Source organism: Pituophis catenifer, unplaced genomic scaffold (genome assembly GCF_029215685.1).
Source record: "Pituophis catenifer annectens isolate HBS135680 unplaced genomic scaffold, rPitCat1.0.hap2 SCAF_1, whole genome shotgun sequence".
In the NCBI taxonomy this organism is placed as follows: domain Eukaryota; kingdom Metazoa; phylum Chordata; class Lepidosauria; order Squamata; family Colubridae; genus Pituophis; species Pituophis catenifer.
The window spans coordinates 161,964,013-161,983,810 of NW_027256881.1; the positions used below are offsets into that span (position 1 = coordinate 161,964,013).

At 46.1% G+C, this 19,798-nt stretch overlaps 1 protein-coding gene across 1 annotated transcript in view; it reads right to left on the reverse strand.

Annotated features, from left to right (window-relative positions):
- Positions 1-19,798, reverse strand: part of SETDB2 (SET domain bifurcated histone lysine methyltransferase 2) — a 70,895-nt gene that overhangs the window by 24,739 nt on the left and 26,358 nt on the right. Inside the window, 4 exon segments of the mRNA XM_070933269.1 lie at positions 1,571-1,704; positions 4,318-4,425; positions 6,756-6,875; positions 13,221-13,404. Coding sequence (XP_070789370.1) covers positions 1,571-1,704; positions 4,318-4,425; positions 6,756-6,875; positions 13,221-13,404 — 546 coding nt within the window.

A 19,798-nucleotide genomic window follows, 5' to 3' on the forward strand; every position in this document is an offset into this window, starting at 1 on the left:
TCTTTTTTGACTCCAGCCCGAAGCGGTAGGAAGCGAAGGCTGCCTTATGCGCAAATGTGGTGCAAAAGCAGATACAGGTAGCTTCGCTCCTGCGCTCTCCTCCCCCGAGCCAGGAGTGTGCCCACATGCGAGGAGACACTCTTCAAGCAAGCGCCAAAGCACAGCAAAGGCGTGTGTGGGGTGGGCGGCCACTCGCTTAGGAGGGTCTTAACAGGATGCGGCTTCTCTTCTGCTCCAATGATCTGGCCACCACCGAATCTCCTCCTCCCACTCTTGTGACGCCCTGGCTGTGGCTGAGCCAGGAGTGTGCACACATGTGGGGAGACCCTCCTCAAGGAAGTGCTGAAGCTCAGGAAAGGTGCCCGTGGGGCAGGCAGCAGCTCACTTAAGGAGGGTCTCCCCACGCATGTGCATGCTCCCAGCTCAGCCACAACTGGCCAGGGTGTCACGAGAGTGGGAGAAGGAGGAGAATGCAGAAGCAAAGCTTCCCTGTACCTGCCTCCGTGCCACATTTGCATGTAAGGCAGCCTTTGCTTCCTGCCGCTTCAGGCTGGAGTTCACACTCTCCGCACTCGGCTGAAGAGCTGCCAGGGTGGGGGATGAAACGGCAAGGCGATGGCCGGAGCATTAGTACAGGAGAGAAACCGTGTCTTGTTAAGACCCTCCTAAGTGAGCGGCCACCCACCCTGTGTGCTCCTTTGCTGCACTTTGGCACTCGCTTGGGGAGGGTCTCCCCGTGCGTGCACACGGTTCGGGCTTAGCCATGGCCCACCAGGGCATCACGAGAGTGGGGGTAGGAGGACAGTCGCCCGAAGGGAGGGACACACACACACACACACACACACACACATTCAGAGAGAGGGGGGGGAGAGAGAGAGAGAGAGAGAGAGAGAGAGACATAGAGACAAATAGTGTGATACATAGAGAAGGGTGAGAGAGAGGAAGAGAGGGAGTGGGAGAGAGAGATACAGAGGGAGAGAGACACTGGGGGGAGAGAGGGGGAGATAGGGAGACAGAATGGTTTTGTGGCTGGGTAGGCGTGGCTGGGGGGGGTTCATGTGACTGGATGGGAGTGAGTGACATCAAGTTGGCCACGATCACTCAGGTTTTGTGGCTCCGGTGTGTTTTTTTCTGTGGAAAATGGGTCCAAGTGGCTCCTTGAGTGTTTAAGGTTGCTGACCCCTGTCCTAGCCTAAAGAATATATATTCAGAACTAACATAGATTTCAAAATATTTCAGAAGGCATCTTGATAAGGCAGTAGTCTCTATCTTTTCCAGCCAGAATCCTAGCAATCCCAAACTTAAGGGAAAACATGAATGATATAGCAATATTTTCTCCCTCAACTCTGATTATTGAGTGATTATTTTTCTATAGCATACAGACCTCTAGACCTTTCTCTATTTCTAAGCATTCTAGATAATAAAATGTCTTGATTTTGCCATCTTGTTGCTGAATTCAATAGCTGGAACCAATAGCTTTTTTGCTTTCTTCTTTTACCATTCAGATAATTTCAAAACATAAATAAGTTATACAGGATTCTCAGAAAAGTATCTTAAATTGATTATATACCGGTAGTGGCCTTGATCTTCATCTGTTTCCATTGAAGCATCACCTCTCAAGGCACAAAAATAATGGAAACTTTTGCGGCAGTTGTTGACCTCGCAGCCAATGGTTGCCCCCTTCTTGCGACAGATATTGCACATCTGTATGGAAACAAATCGAAATCACTTTTTAAACTGCAGTTTATAAAACTAGGAAGTGTCATTAGACCCATTTACTTCTCCATCACCCATCACATGCTGGCTTCTGTCCTGTGATCCTGTTTAAACTAAACCATTTAGAGTAAAGTGTAATCTCTGCTTTGTAGCAAGAATATGAAACCACATGGGAGTTACTCAGTGGATTCAATTTTTTTAGACCGGGTGGCTATGTGCATAGGGACTGCTCAGAGGGCTGAAAAATGTCATTTCTGACTGGTCCTCGTACTTTTTACCTGTCTTCACACTTATGGCCATCCTCACATTGATGCCAGTTGCAGCATTCTTAACAACCATGTCACTCATTTCACAACTGCTTCTCTTCACCATGGTGACAAGATAGGGAGCAAAATGTAAAATGTGAGGACTGTTGTAAATGCGAGGACTGGTCGAAAGTGCAAGGACAGGTCAAAAATAACTTTTTCAGCCCTCTGAGTAGTCCTATGTACATAGGGACTACCCAGAGGGCTGAAAAAAGTGATTTCTGACAGGTCATCATTTATGCCCATTGCAGCATTCTTAACAACTTAACAACATTTCACATTTCATTGTGAAATAAAATGTCATTCATTTCACAACTGTGGTGCTTCATGTGACCGGTTGGGCGTGGCCAGGTGGTCATGTGGCATTGCTTCTTTGCCCTAATGACAGTTTGCTGCAATGGTCGTAAGTGTGAAAAACGGTCATGTCACTTTTTTCAGTGCCATTTTAACTGTTGTAACTCAAGTATTACCTGTACAAAAATACAAAAAGCTTTTTTGCTTGCAAAAAGCTGCCCTAAATACCAATCATTAAATTAGAAATACCTGCAAACTGGAGTTACAAATCAGGCAGGGTGGCAGAGCACCTTGAGGAATTAAAATAGTTAAAATGCAATGATAACTATCAGCAGTCAACTCTTGCTCATAAAGTGAAACCCTTTAGCAGAGAGGTCATTTAAACTCTCCAGAATGAAGCAGAGGAGGAAACACAGTAGCTGTTGCTTGCTAAACCAATTTCCAGAACAAATAGACACAGGAACTACTCAGATTTCCGAAGCTGCTTCTTTTCAGGAACAGAGATTAACATTTTTCCTTCCAAACAAAGCTGAATAAGAAAAATTATCTCATCACTAAACACAGGATTAAACATCACAAGCACAGAATTAAACTTCACCAAAAACCAGTTTTAGACCAAAAGTCAGAAAGGGTATGTAAACTCATGTTTGAATGTCAATCTTTCTAGCTAGCCAATAAGCCTTGCTGAATGTCACTCATCTTGGTTCCTTGTCATTAAAAGCTTCTACTTCATTATTCAATTAGTTCTTCAAAGTGCTAATCATTACACCCTGGCTGGAAAAACTCCAACAGGGGAGTATTTCCTCCCAACAGCAGTGTAAAAAACTTAAAACAATCCTTCCCCTTTAAGAAAGTCAAGCAAAAAAAAAAAACCTCTGAGAAGCTCCAGAATGGGAAGTGACAGTAAGTCTAGGCATACTGCCAAGAATATAATAAGGGTTAAGGGAGAGGCAATTTCTGTAAGCAGGGCAATAAAGATTAGGTTAGGAAACAACACCAGAAAGTTGTAATTCCTTACAGAATTAACCCTGTAAAGTGAAAAAAAAAACAAAAGGAGATTTCTTCTAACAACCAGTTCTCCGAATTGCTTAACTACTTAACAACTGGTTCTATCGAACCAGTGCGAACCGGTAGAATCCCACCACTGGAGTTACTGTATTTTTCGGAGTATAAGACGCACCGGAGTATAAGACACAGCTTAGTTTTTGGGGAGAAAAATAGGGGGAAAAAATCTGCCTACCAGGTATTCATCTGGCTAGCATCCTTAGTCTGGTCAACTTCAGCACATTAGTTTGCTAATTTTGAGCGCGCGAGCATGCTTTTTATCCCCTGCTTGGGGATAAAAAACAGCTTCTAAAGCACAACTGATCTTTGGAGAGAGAAGCAATGAGAAAAGCAGGCAAAGCACAGAAATCGCTTCACTAGGGCTGAAAAAAAGCTTCTAAAGCACAACTGAGAGTCGGAGGGAGCAGGCAAAGCAGGGAGATAGCTTCACTTGCTAGCGCCTCCTTAGGGCTGAAAAAAAGATTTGAAAAAGCTACATTCAGAGTATAAGACACACCCAAATTTTCAGCCTCTTTTAGGGGGGAAAAATTGCATCTTATACTCCAAAAAATACGGTATTTTGTTTAATTACTACTCATGATGACAGCCTATGTACAGTAAGTGGGGCTCCCTAAAGATTTGTGTTTTCTAGTTCATGTAAATAACACTGCTCCTCTGCAGGGAGGTGTTAACTGATGAAATTGTATTATTTTTATTCATTTTTCTCTGTCAGTTCCCCTCCCACAAAAACCCTTTTTACTCTCCCTATGTTTTAAAATGGGGGGGAGAAAACAGCAGTAGGATCAAAAGTCTTTCTGTCAATGAGACAGACAACTACACTATTTTTTCATATTGTAATCTTTAAGCATCCAAAGTAGACATTCCAAATGCTTAATGTGAAAATAAATTATTTTAAGTAATTCAGATATATAATTTTAAAACATGAAAAATGACTTACCAGCCGCTTTCCTCTCTTTATTTCTTTCTCTACTGAAGCCACATCAAATCTTTTATCAAGATCCTCAGGGTCCTCTTCTCCCACTTCCATAAATCCTGAAGAAAATAACTAGAAATGAAATAAAAAAGTAAGATTTAAAAAAAGAGGACATGACAAAATAAAATATTAAAAATAGCAGCTAGAATTGGCTGGGGATCAGTGCTACCTCATAAATTTACAATTGACAATGAGTCAGGGGGGTTAGAGAAAAGGGGCTTTGGAGAAGAGATGATCTAAGGAGGAGGTATTCCCAAGAAAACTGTTCAAACTCCTAAATTTTGATATCTAATTATAATAAGTTTACCACTTTGCTTGAAAATAATTCAGAAGAGGTTTTGTGAAAATATCCTCTCCAAATTCCCCATTTCTGAATCCAACTGCAGTATGGATTGAACATAATTTTTCTTTTCTGGTCCTATTCTCTCACTTCTACTTCTGCCAATGTGAGGATTGCGATTCCAGTTCTCCAGTCCTTCCATAGGAAAATGACCGCCTTTTTTAATTAAAAAAAGCACAACATAAAATATAAACATTATCCAAGTTTAGGATAAATACACAGTATTATGAAGTCTAACTTGTTTCCATGTGGTTCTTTTTTCTTCACAGTATATTTAGAAAACCTTGATATAAAGAGCAACCAATATAGCATCTTCATACCACTCAAATTTCTAGCCTGGATGGCCAAAACTTTCAAAAACCTTTTAGAGCCCCTCTTGATTCATTTGAGTACAAAGTTATCCATTGCATGTTCCCTTCCTCTCCCTGGGACTCTAGTCACAGTTCACCTTTTTCATCAGGGAAGGAGCAAAATGAGCTTCTCAGGGAGCCCCTTTTCCCAATGGAAAAGGAAAAAGAGAAACAAAACCAGCACACTAGATGCTATAGATTCAGGGTAAGTGGGATGCCTTGAAAATCCAGCTCTCTGGGCCTTGATCAAGGTGAAAAGTGAGGGGAAAAGGCTCTCTTCCTCTGATCTATCTATCTATCTATATATATAAAGGGATGTATGTATGTATGTTCGTTCAAGCATAACTCTGGAATGCCTCAATTTTGACCAAAATGACTTACCCTCCGGTAAGATGACTTACCCTCCGGAGACAAGCACTGTGGGGCTAAGAAACCCGTGAGTGTGTGTGTGTGTGTGTGTGTGTGTGTGTGTGTGTGTGTTCCAGCATAACTCTGGAAAGCCTGGGCCTTTAAGTCATAAGTCATAAGTTTATTTTGTCAAGCATATACAGTATAGGATAACAGGTAAAAGTATAAACATAATTTGAATACATGAAAAGAGTAAGTAAAAAGGAATATTAGGACAGGGACAGTAGCCATGTTGGTGCACTTTTGCACACCCTCTTAGGAATGGGGTGAGATCAAAGTTTTGGGGGTTTGGGGAAGAAACTACAGTGTCAGCTATTGCATTCCAGGTATTGACCACTCTGTTGCTGAAGTCGTATTTTCTGCAATCGAGTTTGGAACGGTTTGTATCTATTATTTGCTTGTGTATTGCTGAGGTGTCCTAGAGATACATTTGTTCATGATGTCATGGGAAGGGAAAGGGAGCCTGATTAGGCCAGTACAGAGGCCTTTGATTGATGGTGCTCCCTCACACAGTGGGCCTTTAAGGCCTATGAAGCAAAGGGAGCCTGATTAGGCCAGTATAGAGGACTTTGATTGAGCGCGCTACGGCCTAACCAAATCATATGCCCCCACCTCACAATTTCAGCCTGTTTTCCCAGGACCGTCCTTCGCCCCAATTCATCGCGCGAAGGACGGGACAAAACTGTGAGCTCGTGAGTTCTTAGTCCTATCTTGGCCATGAAAGTCAGCTGGGTGACTTTGAGCCAGTCATTCTCTCTCGGTTCAACACACCTAAGAGGGTTATTGTTGTGGGGACAATAGGAGGAATATTAGATATGTTAGACACAGTTATTTACAGAAATAATAAAGGCAGGATATTAATTACTTACAGTGCCATCAAAGTCTGCAAAATGTGGATTACATGAACATAAAAAAAGGCATAAGGAAAGGGACAGAGAAATAGAGGAATGGACTCATGATTTATTATAGCAATTGCCTGGAACGGTCATTTATGCTCCTAAACAATCTCTGCTGCTACCACTATAAAAATGTTATTTTTATAGAATTATCAGCATTGTAGTACTTCTGATCTTCCAGAATAATTAGTCCTGTTATGGTCTTCTTGTACTCCAGTCTACTTTAAGCCAGGAAAGTATTTAAAGTTTTACTCTTGAAACTGTAGTGCATACCTATAAAAGTATAGTACATATGGCATTAAAGAAATAGGTGTATCAATTATGAATTGCCTCACAAAAGTGCTTCAGACTTTTTTTCATTTTCCAATCAGTTATGGACACAGTTTGAATGTCACTAGCAAACCTCACCAAACAGTTCTGATGAACTGCAAGATTCCGTTCTTCAGCAATGTACATAATCGCACACGGTTCATTATCTGGACAAAATGCACACTTCCTTCTTGTCATCTCTGCCATTACTGAAGTCACCTTAGAAAAATATTTGAGAGATTAAAACACTATTAACCCATCACCTCACGGCTCTAAACAGTACATTTTTTAAAATGCACTACTACATTTCACAAGCTAGTATCCTCTAACACTACTTATACTTTGCTTTGAATGTCTTCACATGGGGCTCAAAAATATTTAATTAGAAATATGTTTAAATCTGACTGTGAACTCCAACCAGGCCCTCTAAAAAAGTTTAAGAAGATATTCTTTAAGAAGAGCAAAGAATCTTTATGTGCAGTTTCGTAAGATGAGAGACCATTACTTGGTTATAGAAAAAAAACATTTTTTCCTTGCACATTCTAGATGCGCTTTCTAGGATCTTCAGTTATAAAATGCTAGAAAGCATTTAGGTCTAATACTTCAGAAGGTTGTTCTCAGTTCTGTTTGTGAAACGGATACTGTACATGAGTTAACACAAAAATAAAGACGAGAACAAAGCTAGAAATTAAAATGAGTAATCTGCTACACAGGATGAATTCAACTTTGACACACACACACACACACACACAATTTCATAATGGTAATAATACTAATATTAGAAATAAAGAACATCAGAATCTGTGTTATCCAAATACACAGAGTTGTCTCAAGGGAACTTTGGATGTCATATAATACCAGTGGTGGAATTCTGCCGGTTCTAGGCGGTTTGGCCGAACGGTTTGTTAAATTGCTGGCTCGCCCCGCCCCTTGCCCCGCCCCTCTGAAGCACTGGGCGGGGGTGGGCGAGCCAGCAATTTAACAAACGGTTTGGTGTTTTTTTATAATTTTATTGGCCTTGCAGCTGCCGTGGGGCTTCAAAGGACCGCCCTACAGCTGATCAGTGTTAAAAGAAAACAAATGAGTAGATCAGTGCCTGCAAATATAAATGGGTAGACCCAGTGGTGGGATTCTACTTTGGTAGAACCGGTTGTTAAGTAGTTAAGCCAGTGGTTGCCAAAGTGGGCGGTACCGCCCCCTGGGGGGCGGTAAGCGGCAAGGGGGGCGGCAGAGGGACGCTAGAGACAAGGGGGGCGACAGAGGGGGCTAAGTGGCAAGGAGGGTGGCCCCCCCTTTGACCTGTGCCTCTCAGCACTTACCTCCTTGCAAGCAAACAGCAAGAAAAAAACAGCCTCTTTCAGCTTCAGCATAGGTTAATTAGCATGATTAGATCGGCCTCCGACTCTCAGCTGATTCGCTCTCAGCTGTTTTGCAGGCTCATTTGCAAGCTCTTGTTTTGCAAGCTCTTTGCTTGCTGCAAAGAGTGCTGGAGCAGTTTTTTTTTTCCCTAGCTAAAAGGAAACTGAAAGTAAAGCAGGCTCTGCTGTAACTGACAAAATGAGGCAGGGAGAGAGATTTCTTTTTCTTTCTCCTCACCAAAAAAGGTAGGTGCAAACAATGGGAAATTTAGGGAAAAAGAGGAGAGTTCAAGATTTTAAAACACAAAAGAAAAAAAGCTCTATTTAACTAGGGAATTGTAATAATTGAGATACTATTAATTGTATATTGTGTTAAAAGCAGAAATGGTTAAGTTGTGGTTTGGAGGAATATATGGGGGAAATTATTTGGTTTATTATTATTGGTAAATATAATTAATTGATTTGTAAGAAATTGGATTGCATGGAAATAATTGGAATATTCATGTTCATATTGATTAATGTACAAAAAAGATAGTTATATAACTAATTGATTTGTATTAAAATGTTGAATTTGTATTAAACAACTGTATAACATAATTACATAATTAACCAATGTGAGGATGGATATAAAAATAGATGACAATGGGAAGGGGTATAACATAGAGAAGGGAAAAATTGAATTTGATTAAGATTAGAGATGAGGATGAAGGGTAATATTGTTTTTTTTTTTTAAAAAATAGATGGGGAATAAATATGGCAAAAAAGAAATATAGAAATTGTAAATTTAATTGAAATGACTAAACACTGTTTAAATTTGTGAACCGGCCAAATACTCTGTTCAAAGAAAATACATTGTATGTTTGTATGTGTGTTTGTAACTATTGTTATTTATTCATATTTGTTCCTTTTTATTCTTTAAAGTTTAACAATTCATTCTTTATCTTAATATCTTTATATTTGTTTGGGGTTGGCGTTCTTCCCATTCATCTTTTTTATTGTACAGCAATCTTTCTCCTCAAACCTACCACCTCTCTCTTTTCTTTCCTTCTTACTTTCTCTTCCCCCCTCTTCTTCTCCTCCCTACTTCCTCTTCCTTTCTCCTTCTCCTCCTCTTTTCCTCCCTCTCTTACCCTCACTCCTACTCTAATTTCCCTTTCCTTCCTTCATCCCTCTCTATTGCTGTATCCTTTTGTGCACATGGACTACTCAGAGGGCTGAAAAAGTTATTTTTGACTGGTCCTCGCACTTTTGACCAGTCCTCGAACTTACGACTGTCCTCACATTTTACGTTTTTGCCTTATCTTGTCACCATAATGAAGAGAAGCAGTTGTGAAATGAGTGACACGGTTTTTAAGAATGCTGCAATGGGCATAAATGTGAGGATGGTCATAAGTGCGAGGACAGGTCAAAAGTGTGAGGACCAATCAGAAATGACTTTTTTCAGCCCTCTGAGTAGTCCCTATACACATAGCCACGCCCACCCAGTCACATGACCACCAAGCCACACCCCCAACTAAGCCATGCCCACAGAACTGGTTGTTAAAAAAATTGAATCCCACCACTGTATAATACCCAACTTACCATATCCTCAGTATAGCCAGCCAATCCTGTTTTAAATTTGGCAATACAAAACTGGTGGGAAACAATGTCCAATTCCAAACTGCTTCCAGTCAATTTAGACAAGCTTTTTAAGGGAACATCTGGGCACCTATTGCAATGCAGTTTTCATTCTGTATATTTCTACTTTATCCTCCTAAATGCAGAGTTTTTGCAATAATTAGACAGCTAGCTTGAGATCCCTCCAAATGGACTTGTAGGGATTGGAAAATCTATAGGATCAGTGGGAGCTATGAAAACATGTAAATACATAAATATATACAAAGTATTTATCCTTTGTTGATCTTTACACATTGCTGGGGACATTTCCTAAAGCCAAACTATTGATTTCTTTTTATTATTCAATTCTGACTCCCCCAAGCCTGCTAATTTTTGATACACTTCTTTTTTAAATTTAGAAAACGTCCTTGAGTTTGGAGCCACATAAACATCTGGTGGCTGGATAAAACAGATCAAAATAAGGAATACTTAGAAAACATTTTAAATTTTCTAAATTTAAATACATTTCCAAAAGAGAACAGGGCATGACTTTAAGTCTATTTCAGAAATGGTATGTATCTATGTCCTTTCTGAAAGTTTGATAACATATAGTACATGTTTCAAAAACATGTAGCTGCAAATTCAAGATACATTGATATTCAAAGACATCATCTAATGTCTTAAAATTAATGCCCTTGGAAAAATATGGAATCCATTCATTTATACCCCACCTTTTACCTGTTTTGTGCTGTGTGTGTGTGTGTGTGTGTGTGTGTGTGTGTGTGTGTAAATCTTTAATGTGGTTTACTCCGGAAATGATGAAAGCTCATGAGTATTATTGTGGACAAATCTGTAGTCTGAAGTATAGTTTGGAAACGATAAACATTTTTGTTTTGTTATCTCTATTGACAGTTTTAGCAAGGCCTGCCAAGATTTTGGATTAACAATCAGCCCGAAAAAACACAAGTCATCGGTCAGGACGTGGATTCACCTCCCTGTATTACAATCTCTGCACAAAGTTCATGACTTTGTGTACCTCGGCTCAACTATCTCTGACACTCTCTCTTTAGATACTGAGCTAAATAAACGTATTGGTAAAGCGGCCACCACATTTTCCAAACTTACAAAGAGAGTATGGCTTAATAAGAAGCTGACGGAACATACAAAGATCCAGGTCTACAGAGCCTGCATCCTGAGCACACTCTTGTACTGCAGTGAATCTTGGACGCATGGCAGGAGAGAAAGTTGAACACCTTTCATATGTGCTGTCTCCGACGAATTCTTGGCATTACCTGGCAGGACAAAGTTCCAAATAGCGCAGTCTTGGAACGTGCTGGAATTTCTAACATGTATACGCTATTGAAACAGTGATGTCTACGCTGGCTGGGGCATGTCGTGAGAATGGCTGATGGTCAGATTCCAAAAGATCTCCTGTATGGAGAATTAGTGCAGGGAAAGCGCCTCAGAGGGAGACCACAGCTGCAATATAAGGATATCTGCAAGAGGGACCTAAAGGCCCTGGGAATGGACAGTAACAACTGGGAAAACTTGACCTCCGATCATTCAGTTTGGAGGCTAAAGACGCAGCATGGCCTTGTCCAATTCGAAGAGACACTTGTTTGGCAGGCTGAGGCAAAGAGGCAGTCCCAGAACCAGCGAAATCTGGGGGCTGGGCAGGGGACAGAATGTATCTGCCCTCAGTGTGGAAGGGATTGCCACTCTCGAATTGGCCTTTTTAGTCACACTAGCTGCTGTTTTAGGACCTCTTTCCAGAGCACGATACCATAGTCTCTTGAGACTAAAGAATGCCAATGATCTCTATTGAGCAAATCCATAGTTTGGTTTAAGGTCATTGTTGATTGGTTTAAGTTAATCATTTCTGTTTTATTATGTAAACATTTATATTTGCTTTCTTTAAAAAAAAAGCAGCTATTTATAGTGGCCCTTTGTATTACATAATTCTCCCAAATAAAACAAACATATTAAACTTAATTTGTCATGGTTTGCATGCAGAGTATTTCATGATTGCACAAAAGTTGTTGATTAAAAAACTTAAGGAAATTTGAAAAATATTCCTATACACATTCTTGTATTGCTCCAGTGATAATCTTCCTTCACTATTTATCAGGGTAGATAAAAATCTATTTAAAAAAAAATAAATCAGTTTTTTAAAATTTAAATCAGATTTTTTTTATTTGAATTGGATTTTTTTAAATTTTTTATCAAATGTATTTAATAAAATGCTTTTGGAGTAAAATCTATCTAAAGATAGTCTTCTATTTAAGATACATTAATAATTTAGTTAATTCAACAGGAAATGGAGCTTAGTTATGTAGCATGAGGCTGTATATTCAGCAATATTTACATTTTTCGTAAACTCATTCAATGAATCCAAGCTCTGCAAACTGAGATAACATGCACTGCATTGATGCATTCACACAATTTCACAGTAACCATGAGATAAATCATAACATAAAGTTTAGGAATATTCCTTTATCCCATTGTTTTGCAAATCTATGTACACTACAAACTGTATGATTCTTTGAAGAGAAATGAATCTGTACCACCAGGCTCTAAGTGTGAGGAGGAAGGGCAAGCAGTAAAAATGAAAGTGAAAGCAGCTTCTAAATATAATATTAAAAACCACCTGTCAATTCAGATCCATCATGGCTCTGCGTGTTAGTGGACATCCACTGACCTGCTGCTTGCCACGTCCCTCATCTTGTTGTATCACTGCAACATCACCCGCCATCCCATTAAAGTGAATAGGACAGTCGGTGAGTCAACAGTGGGTCAGTGAAGGAGCTGCTGCAGGACAGTTGCTCTTTAAAAATTATGATTTAAATTGAGTAAATTTAAATCAAGCCTTTTTACTAGTGATTTAAATGATGATTTAAATGTGCCACAAACCTGTTCATTTGGGAATACAGACAGGGGAGGGTGCAGGTCAGTAAGGGCATGCTAAAGGGATCTTCAAGCTAATTTGAATGCTTTCAGTTCCCAGGCCTGATGAAATAATCCCCAGAATACCGAATAAACTGGCTGAAGAACTATCAGGACTTCTTTGAGGAACTGCAGAATTGGAGAGATGCCAGAGAAGGGGACAAGAGCAAATGTGCTTCCCCCCCCTCCCTTCCCACCCTGCAAGAAAGGACAAAAAGACCCCGGAATTATTACCTGGGGAGCAAATACCCGGAGAAATGTCAGAGGAGATGTACTAAAGCAGGATATCTGTAAACAACTTGAAAACAATGCCGGGTCTGGAAATAGCTAGCAAGATTCTTCACGTGAAGCAAATGTCATCTCGACAGTGTAAATTCTCCAAGGGAGGAAGGGCGCGCTGCGAATACAAGTTACGCGCGAAGGTGGGAGCGGCTGGGAAGGAGGAAAAGCTAAGGCCGAATACCTTCTTCTCGGGTGGTTTTGCCCGGGTGAGCCTCATCGGGAGGAGCGAAGCACCGACGAGGGCGGCAGCGGCTGAACAAAGCCAGGAGCGGAACAGTTAAACGGACCTTCTCAAAGCACAAAGCCAGGAGCGGGAGATTTAAGCCTTTTCTCAGTGCCAGGGGAGGAAGCAAATGCTCCGCCGCCTTCATTCCCCGGCCCTTACCGTTAGCTGAGAGACCCGAAGCAAGAGAAGCGGCGACCTCGCAGGTGGCCGGGAGACAGCAGCTCTTGGGGAGGCCTCTCCGCTTGCACGGCGATCCCGGCAGGAGGGTCCGCACCCTCGCTCCGAAGAAGCGCTGCTTCCGAGGGGAAACGCTCCCAGCCGCAGGCCCTGCCTTCTTTCGCTTCTTTGTGACAGGCCTTAGAGCGTCTGGAAGAGAAAGCGGGCTGGCGCCTGGAGCAACACTGAGCCTTCCAGGAAGCGGCCAGTGCTTTTGGTGGAGCCCAGAGGCTTCCCGGTAGCTACGTGTCAGCGGAAGCTTTCGTTGCAATTTGAAGAAGCCGCGGAACAGAGCAAGCGCGTTCAGGAGAGCGAGGGGCGCCGCTCACTTTTAATATCCTCGGGCACGGGCCGCAGAATCGGTAAAATGCGGGGCAAGGCAAAAGATGGTCGTGGAAGAAGAGCGATGAATGGCTAGATTTCAAAAGTTTGCTGGCGGTGTGAGGGGAAAACAGTGCACTGTGTGCAAGAGACAAGACGGCCACGGTGAACAGCAAAAGGCCGGCAAGTTAACCGGTGCTGCGGAAGCTCTCCGGAGAAGCGGAGCAGGAGCGATTGCCCACAAGCGCAACAAGGGCCGTTCCCTGCGGGGGTGAGGGTAGGAAAAAAAAATAAAATTTAGGATTGGAAGGGACCTTGAAGATCTGTTGCTAATTTTACTCACAGAATCCCCATTTTGTCGAAAAACCTTCATTTTGCTCACTTCTGTTCTTAAATGTTTTTCCCTTTGGGCCCTAAAATTCCAGAAGGCTAGTGATAGCCTTATCAAAAAAACGTGGTATCCTGAACCAGGACAGCAGTGGAAACAACGCTGGCCCCTCTTCCTGTTGCAAATAAATTAGTTAGAATCTGCTAACTCTCCTTGGGTTATTATAGTTAAGTTAGCTAGCCCCATATTTTTTTTGGGGGGGGATGTTGGCATTCTGATGGGAGGCGGACAGAGGTGAAATCCAGCAGGTTCTGGAGAACCAGTAGCGAAAATTTTGAGTAGTTCAGAGAACTGGCAAATACCATCTCTGATTTCCCCCAGAGTGGGGTGGGAATGGAGATTTTGCAGTATCCTGCCATGCCTACCAAGTCATACCATGCCCACAGAACCGGTAGTAAAAAAAATTGGATTTCACCACTGGAGGGGGGAGGATTGGAGGGATCGCTATATGAAGTTTCTGTTTCTGATTCCTGCATTGGTGTGCTCTGAGTTTCTGTTTCCTGCATTGGTGTGCTGAGAGTTTCTGTTTCCTACATTGCTGTACTGTGGGAGGGGTTTTGTTTGCACTGCTTTAAATTGCTGTTTTTTTAAGTGGGAAGATTTAGTTCCTGCCTAGACCTCTTGGTATCACAAATTTTTCAATAAAAGCTCCTTTTGGAACAACTTCAGTTTCAAGAATCCTGCTTTCTTGCAAAGATTTGGAGAAGCAAGACCTTACAGGCTGCCATGTTAAGTACCAGATAATTTATCTCTGGTACAAAAGCACTCAGTGTACATGTAAAGCAAATAATAAAAATAATAGAAGGAAAACAATAAGGGTATAATAAATAATACTAGAATATGATATACTGGCATACTAGAATTAGCAGAAACTTGTTATTCTGTAACCATTAGGTTCCTGTAATACATATATAGCAGGGGTGAAATGCTCCTGGTTCAGACCGGATCGCCTGATCCAGTAGCAATGGTGGCGGGTGGTTTGGAGAACCGGAAGCAAAAATCCCCCCCCCACCATGCCCAGCTGAGCCCCACGATCATCAGAGGCTTTTTTTTTTTAACTTTTTGTTGTGGCCCCGCCCTCTGAGCCTGTCCCATCGGAGGAAGAAAGCTCCGAGCATGAGGAAGAGTCAGCCAGGCCTCCCTCTCCAGGCCCCTCCCCTCTGGCACTGTCTCAGGTGCCGGCCGAGGGAGAGGAGATTAACAGGGAGACAGGTGGCTCGGATGAGAGCGAGGGAGAAACATCATTCGTGGACGCACGCCTCCGAAGGCGTGATAAACGATTGCAGCAGCTCAGGAGGCGTGCTAGGGATTAGAACTGAGTCACTGGACCACACCCCAGAGACTATATAATAGAGGGTGGTGGCCAGTGATCCTTGTGACGAACAAAAGTAAACCTTGGATAGTCACTAAAGCCTCGTCCAGAACTGCTGAGAGAAATATTATTCTGATTGGACTTTTTGTACGCTAAGTATCTTATCTTTCTGTTTTGTGGAAATAAACGCACTTGGCAGACGGTGTGTAAATCGCTGCCAAGTTGGAGATAAGACCTGGGTGTGTGCCAAAGTGTTTCCTTAACCCTCGGCTGGCTGTGTTTGTGTGTGTGTGTGGACGGGGACAGATCATCTTGTTCGTCACCCCCATACTCCATCGTTAACCCACGATGGACCAACAGCTGCAGCAGCAGTTACAGCAGATGCTGGAGGTCAATCAGCTTCTGCAACAGCAAGTAGCACAGCTAACTGCCCAACTTGCTTTGGGAAATGTTCCTGCAGCTCCACCTCCTCCCCCTCCCCGTCCGAGATGCCCAGTGAACGTGCCAGATAGGTTTTCTGGGCAGCAGGAGATGTTTCCGGCCTTCTTGGGACAATGCCAACTGTTAATGGCGATGAGGCCGGAGGATTTTCCGGATGACCGGGCTCGGGTGGCGTTTGTTATCAGCTCCCTCTCTGGCACTGCCGCCCGATGGGCCACGCCCCTGTTGTTGCAAGATAGCCCCTTGCTCCTGGATTTTCAGGGCTTTTTACAACACCTGCGCACCATGTTTGAGGACCCCCTCTGGGTGCAGACGGCAGCGAGGCGCATCAAGGACCTCCGCCAAGGCAAGTGCCCCCTGCAGGACTATATTGCGGAGTTCCGACTGCTAGGCCAGGATTCGGCTTGGAATGAGGTGGCGCTGATGGACGCCTTCCAGGATGGCCTCTCCGACGAGATGCAGGACGAGCTGGTTTGGGTGGAGGTGCCACCGACCCTTGACGCGCTGGTGACTCAATGCCTGCGCATCGATGCCTGCCTGCAACGGCGACGGCTCCGTCGGGCTCTTCCGGAACCACCGACAGCGTCGGCACCCCCACGTTTCGCACCGACAGCGCTCCGGACCGTATCGCGTTTTGTGGCGACGGCTGAGGAGCCCATGGAGCTCAGAGCAGCCAGACCTCAACTGACAGCCCAGGAGCGGATGCGGAGACATCAAGGGGGGTTGTGCCTCTTGTGGCGAGGCGGGGCATTTTGCCGCCTCGTGTCCCCGGAAGCAGAGTGGACCACTCAAGCCTGTTCCGGAGTCTCGGCGTGACCAGCCGGGAAACGGGCCAGGCCTGGCCTAGGGGAAACTCTAGGCCAGGCACGTGACCATGCCCCGCCGGAGTCGGTGGCTGTGGACTGTGAGCCCCCTCGGCACCTGATTTTGAACACCCGGGTGTTGTTGGCTAACCAGTCGGAGGGGCTCCAGGCGCATGCGCTGGTGGACTCGGGGGCCACTACGAACTTTATGGACCAGGCCTTTGTGGCCCATTACAAAGTCCCCTTGGTTCCAGTGGACCCTCCGTTGAGGGTCGAGACTATCGATGGGCGGGAACTTGTGGCGGGGCCCATCAAATTTGCTACCCAGCCCTTGTGCCTCGCCATTGGGAACCACGAGGAGGCGATCCAGTTTTACGTAACAGCGGATCTGCACTTTCCCTTGGTCCTGGGGATGGCCTGGCTTCGGGCGCACGACCCTCAGGTGGTCGAGAAACGCCATCTCGTTCCCAAGCCTGCAGTGTGTCGACCACCTTCGCCACACCTGTGCCGGCCAGGACGTCTCTGCCCCGAACGTCTCCTTGCCTCCGGAGCTGACACCCTTCGCCGACGTGTTCAGCGAGAAGGAGGCGGACCGCTTGCCCCCGCACCGACCCTACGACTGCGCGGTGGACCTGATGCCCAACGCGCCCCTGCCCTCGGGATGCCTGTACTCCATGTCGGAGCCCGAGCTGGCCGCCTTACGGGACTTTCTGGAAAAGAACCTGACCCGTGGGTTCATCCGGCCTTCGACCTCCCCGCTCTCGGCCCCGGTCCTGTTCGTGAAAAAGAAGACGGGGGACTTACTCCTGTGTTGCGACTACCAGCGCTTGAATGCCATCACAGTGCGAAATCGCTACCCCCTGCCGCTGATCCCGGAGCTGATGGAGAGGTTGCGGGAGGCCTCGATCTTCACTAAGCTCGATCTCCGAGGGGCCTACAACCTGGTGGGTGTGCGAGAGGGGGACGAGTGGAAGACGGCGTTCAGCACTCGGTACGGACACTTCGAGTATACTGTCATGCCGTTCGGGTTGACCAACGCCTCCACGGTCTTCCAGCACTTGATGAACGACGTGTTCTGGGACATGCTGGATCGGTTCGTGGTGATCTACTTGGATGACATTTTGATCTATTCCCGGACCCCGGAAAGTCACCTCCAGCATATCCGCCAGGTCCTGCAGCGCCTGCGGGAGCACCAGCTCTATGCGAAGTTGGAGAAATGCTACTTCTTCCAGACTTCCATAGAGTTCCTCGGGCACATCATCACCCCCGAGGGCATCGCGATGGACCCGCGCAAGGTGGAGGCCTTGTGCAGTTGGTAACCCCCGCATCGGGTGAAGGACGTCCAGCGTCTGTTGGGATTCGCCAACTACTATCGGACCTTCATCCCGGGCTTCGCCACCCTGACCTTGCCGTTAACTCAGCTCCTTCGGAAAAAGGTCCCGTTCCAGTGGGGGCCCCCGCAGCAGCAGGCCTTCGAGGTCCTCAAGCAGGCCTTCCTCACGGAGCCAGTCCTGAGGCACCCTAATCCACACCGTCCGTTCGTGGTTGAGACAGACGCGTCCAATGTGGCGATTGGGGCGGTGCTGCTACAGGCCCCGGTGGATGGCAGCACTCTGTTTCCCTGCACTTACCACTCCCGGAAACTCAACCCTTCCGAGCGCAACTACACCATCTGGGAAAAGGAGTTGCTGGCTATCAAGGCCGCATTTGAGGCTTGGCGACATCACCTCGAGGGGGCCCGACACCAGGTGGAGGTGCGGACGGACCATCGGAACCTGGAGCACCTCACTACGGCCAGGAAGTTGAACCAGCGGCAGATCTGGTGGTCGTTGTTTTTCACCCGGTTCAACTTCCATGTCACATACGTTCCGAGCAACCTCAACCAGAGGGCGGACGCGCTATCCCGTAAGCCGGAATACTTTTGCCCCAAGGACTCCCTTCCCCCCTGGACGGTGCTGCCAGCGGACTCCTTGGCTGCGGTCCAGGAACCGGTGGACCTGCGGGCTCAGGTGCTGGAAGCGCAGCGACGGGACGACTGGTCGCAGCAGCGGAGAGCGGACATCGGCCCCGCGTCCCCATGGACCGTGGAGAGGGCTTGCTCAGACACTGGGGTCGGCTGTACGTGCCCACGAGTCCGCTCCGAGCCCTCGTCATGAACCAGTGCCATGACAACCCCGCGGCGGGGCACTTCAGCTTCTTTAAGACTTTGAACTTAGTGATGCGGACTTTTTGCTGGCCTCGGGTACGGCACGATGTGCACGCCTACGTGACATCCTGTGTGACGTGCCGACAGGCCAAAGCCGCGTCCAGCCCCCCTCCTGGACTCCTCCAGCCGCTGCCGACACCGGAGAGACCGTGGGGAGCCATCTCCATGGACTTCCTGACAGACCTGCCCCTGTCCGCTACGTACACAACCGTCCTCGTGGTGGTGGATGCGCTCACGAAGATGGCACATTTCATCCCGTGCCGCGGCCTGCCCTCGGCCCACACCACGGCTCGCCTGTTCCTACAGCACATCTTCTGCCTCCACGGCCTGCTGGACCGGGTGGTTTCGGACCGCAGGGCCCAGTACACGGCCCGCTTCTGGAAAAGCCTGATGGCCGCGCTGGAGGTGCAGGTGTGCCTGTCGTCGTCGCACCATCCGGAGACTGACGGGGGCACGGAGAAGGTCATCGGCATACTGGAGCAGTACCTCCGCTGTTTTGTCAACCAGCAGCAGGACAACTGGGCCGAGTACCTTCCCCTGGCGGAGTTCGCCTTTAACAACTCCCAACACACCTCCACCCAGATGACCCCGTTCCATGCCAACGTCGGATACCATCCACGGCTTTTCCCGTTGACCATCATGGACTCCCCTGTTCCCGAGACCCGGGACTTCCTCTCGGAGCTGCAGGCGGTGCAGCAACTGGTGCGGCGGCAGCTGATCCGGGCGAAAGAGGATTATAAACAGTTTGCCGATCGCGCCCGCCAGGCGACGCCACCGCTGGAAGTTGGAGATCGGGTGTGGCTGTCAACGAAACACCTCCCCACGGACCAGCCGGTGAGGAAACTGGCCCACCGCTTTATCGGTCCCTTCCCTATCGAGGCAGTCATCAACCCGGTGGCCTACCGGTTGACTCTACCCCGCTCCATGCGGCTCCACCCCGTTTTTCATCAGTCCCTCCTGGTCCCTGAGGCCCCCGCGAGCCATCTCCGCCGCCCGCCGACGCCTGCCCCCCCAGCCGCAGCCGATGAGGACGACGCCTCGACGTGCGAG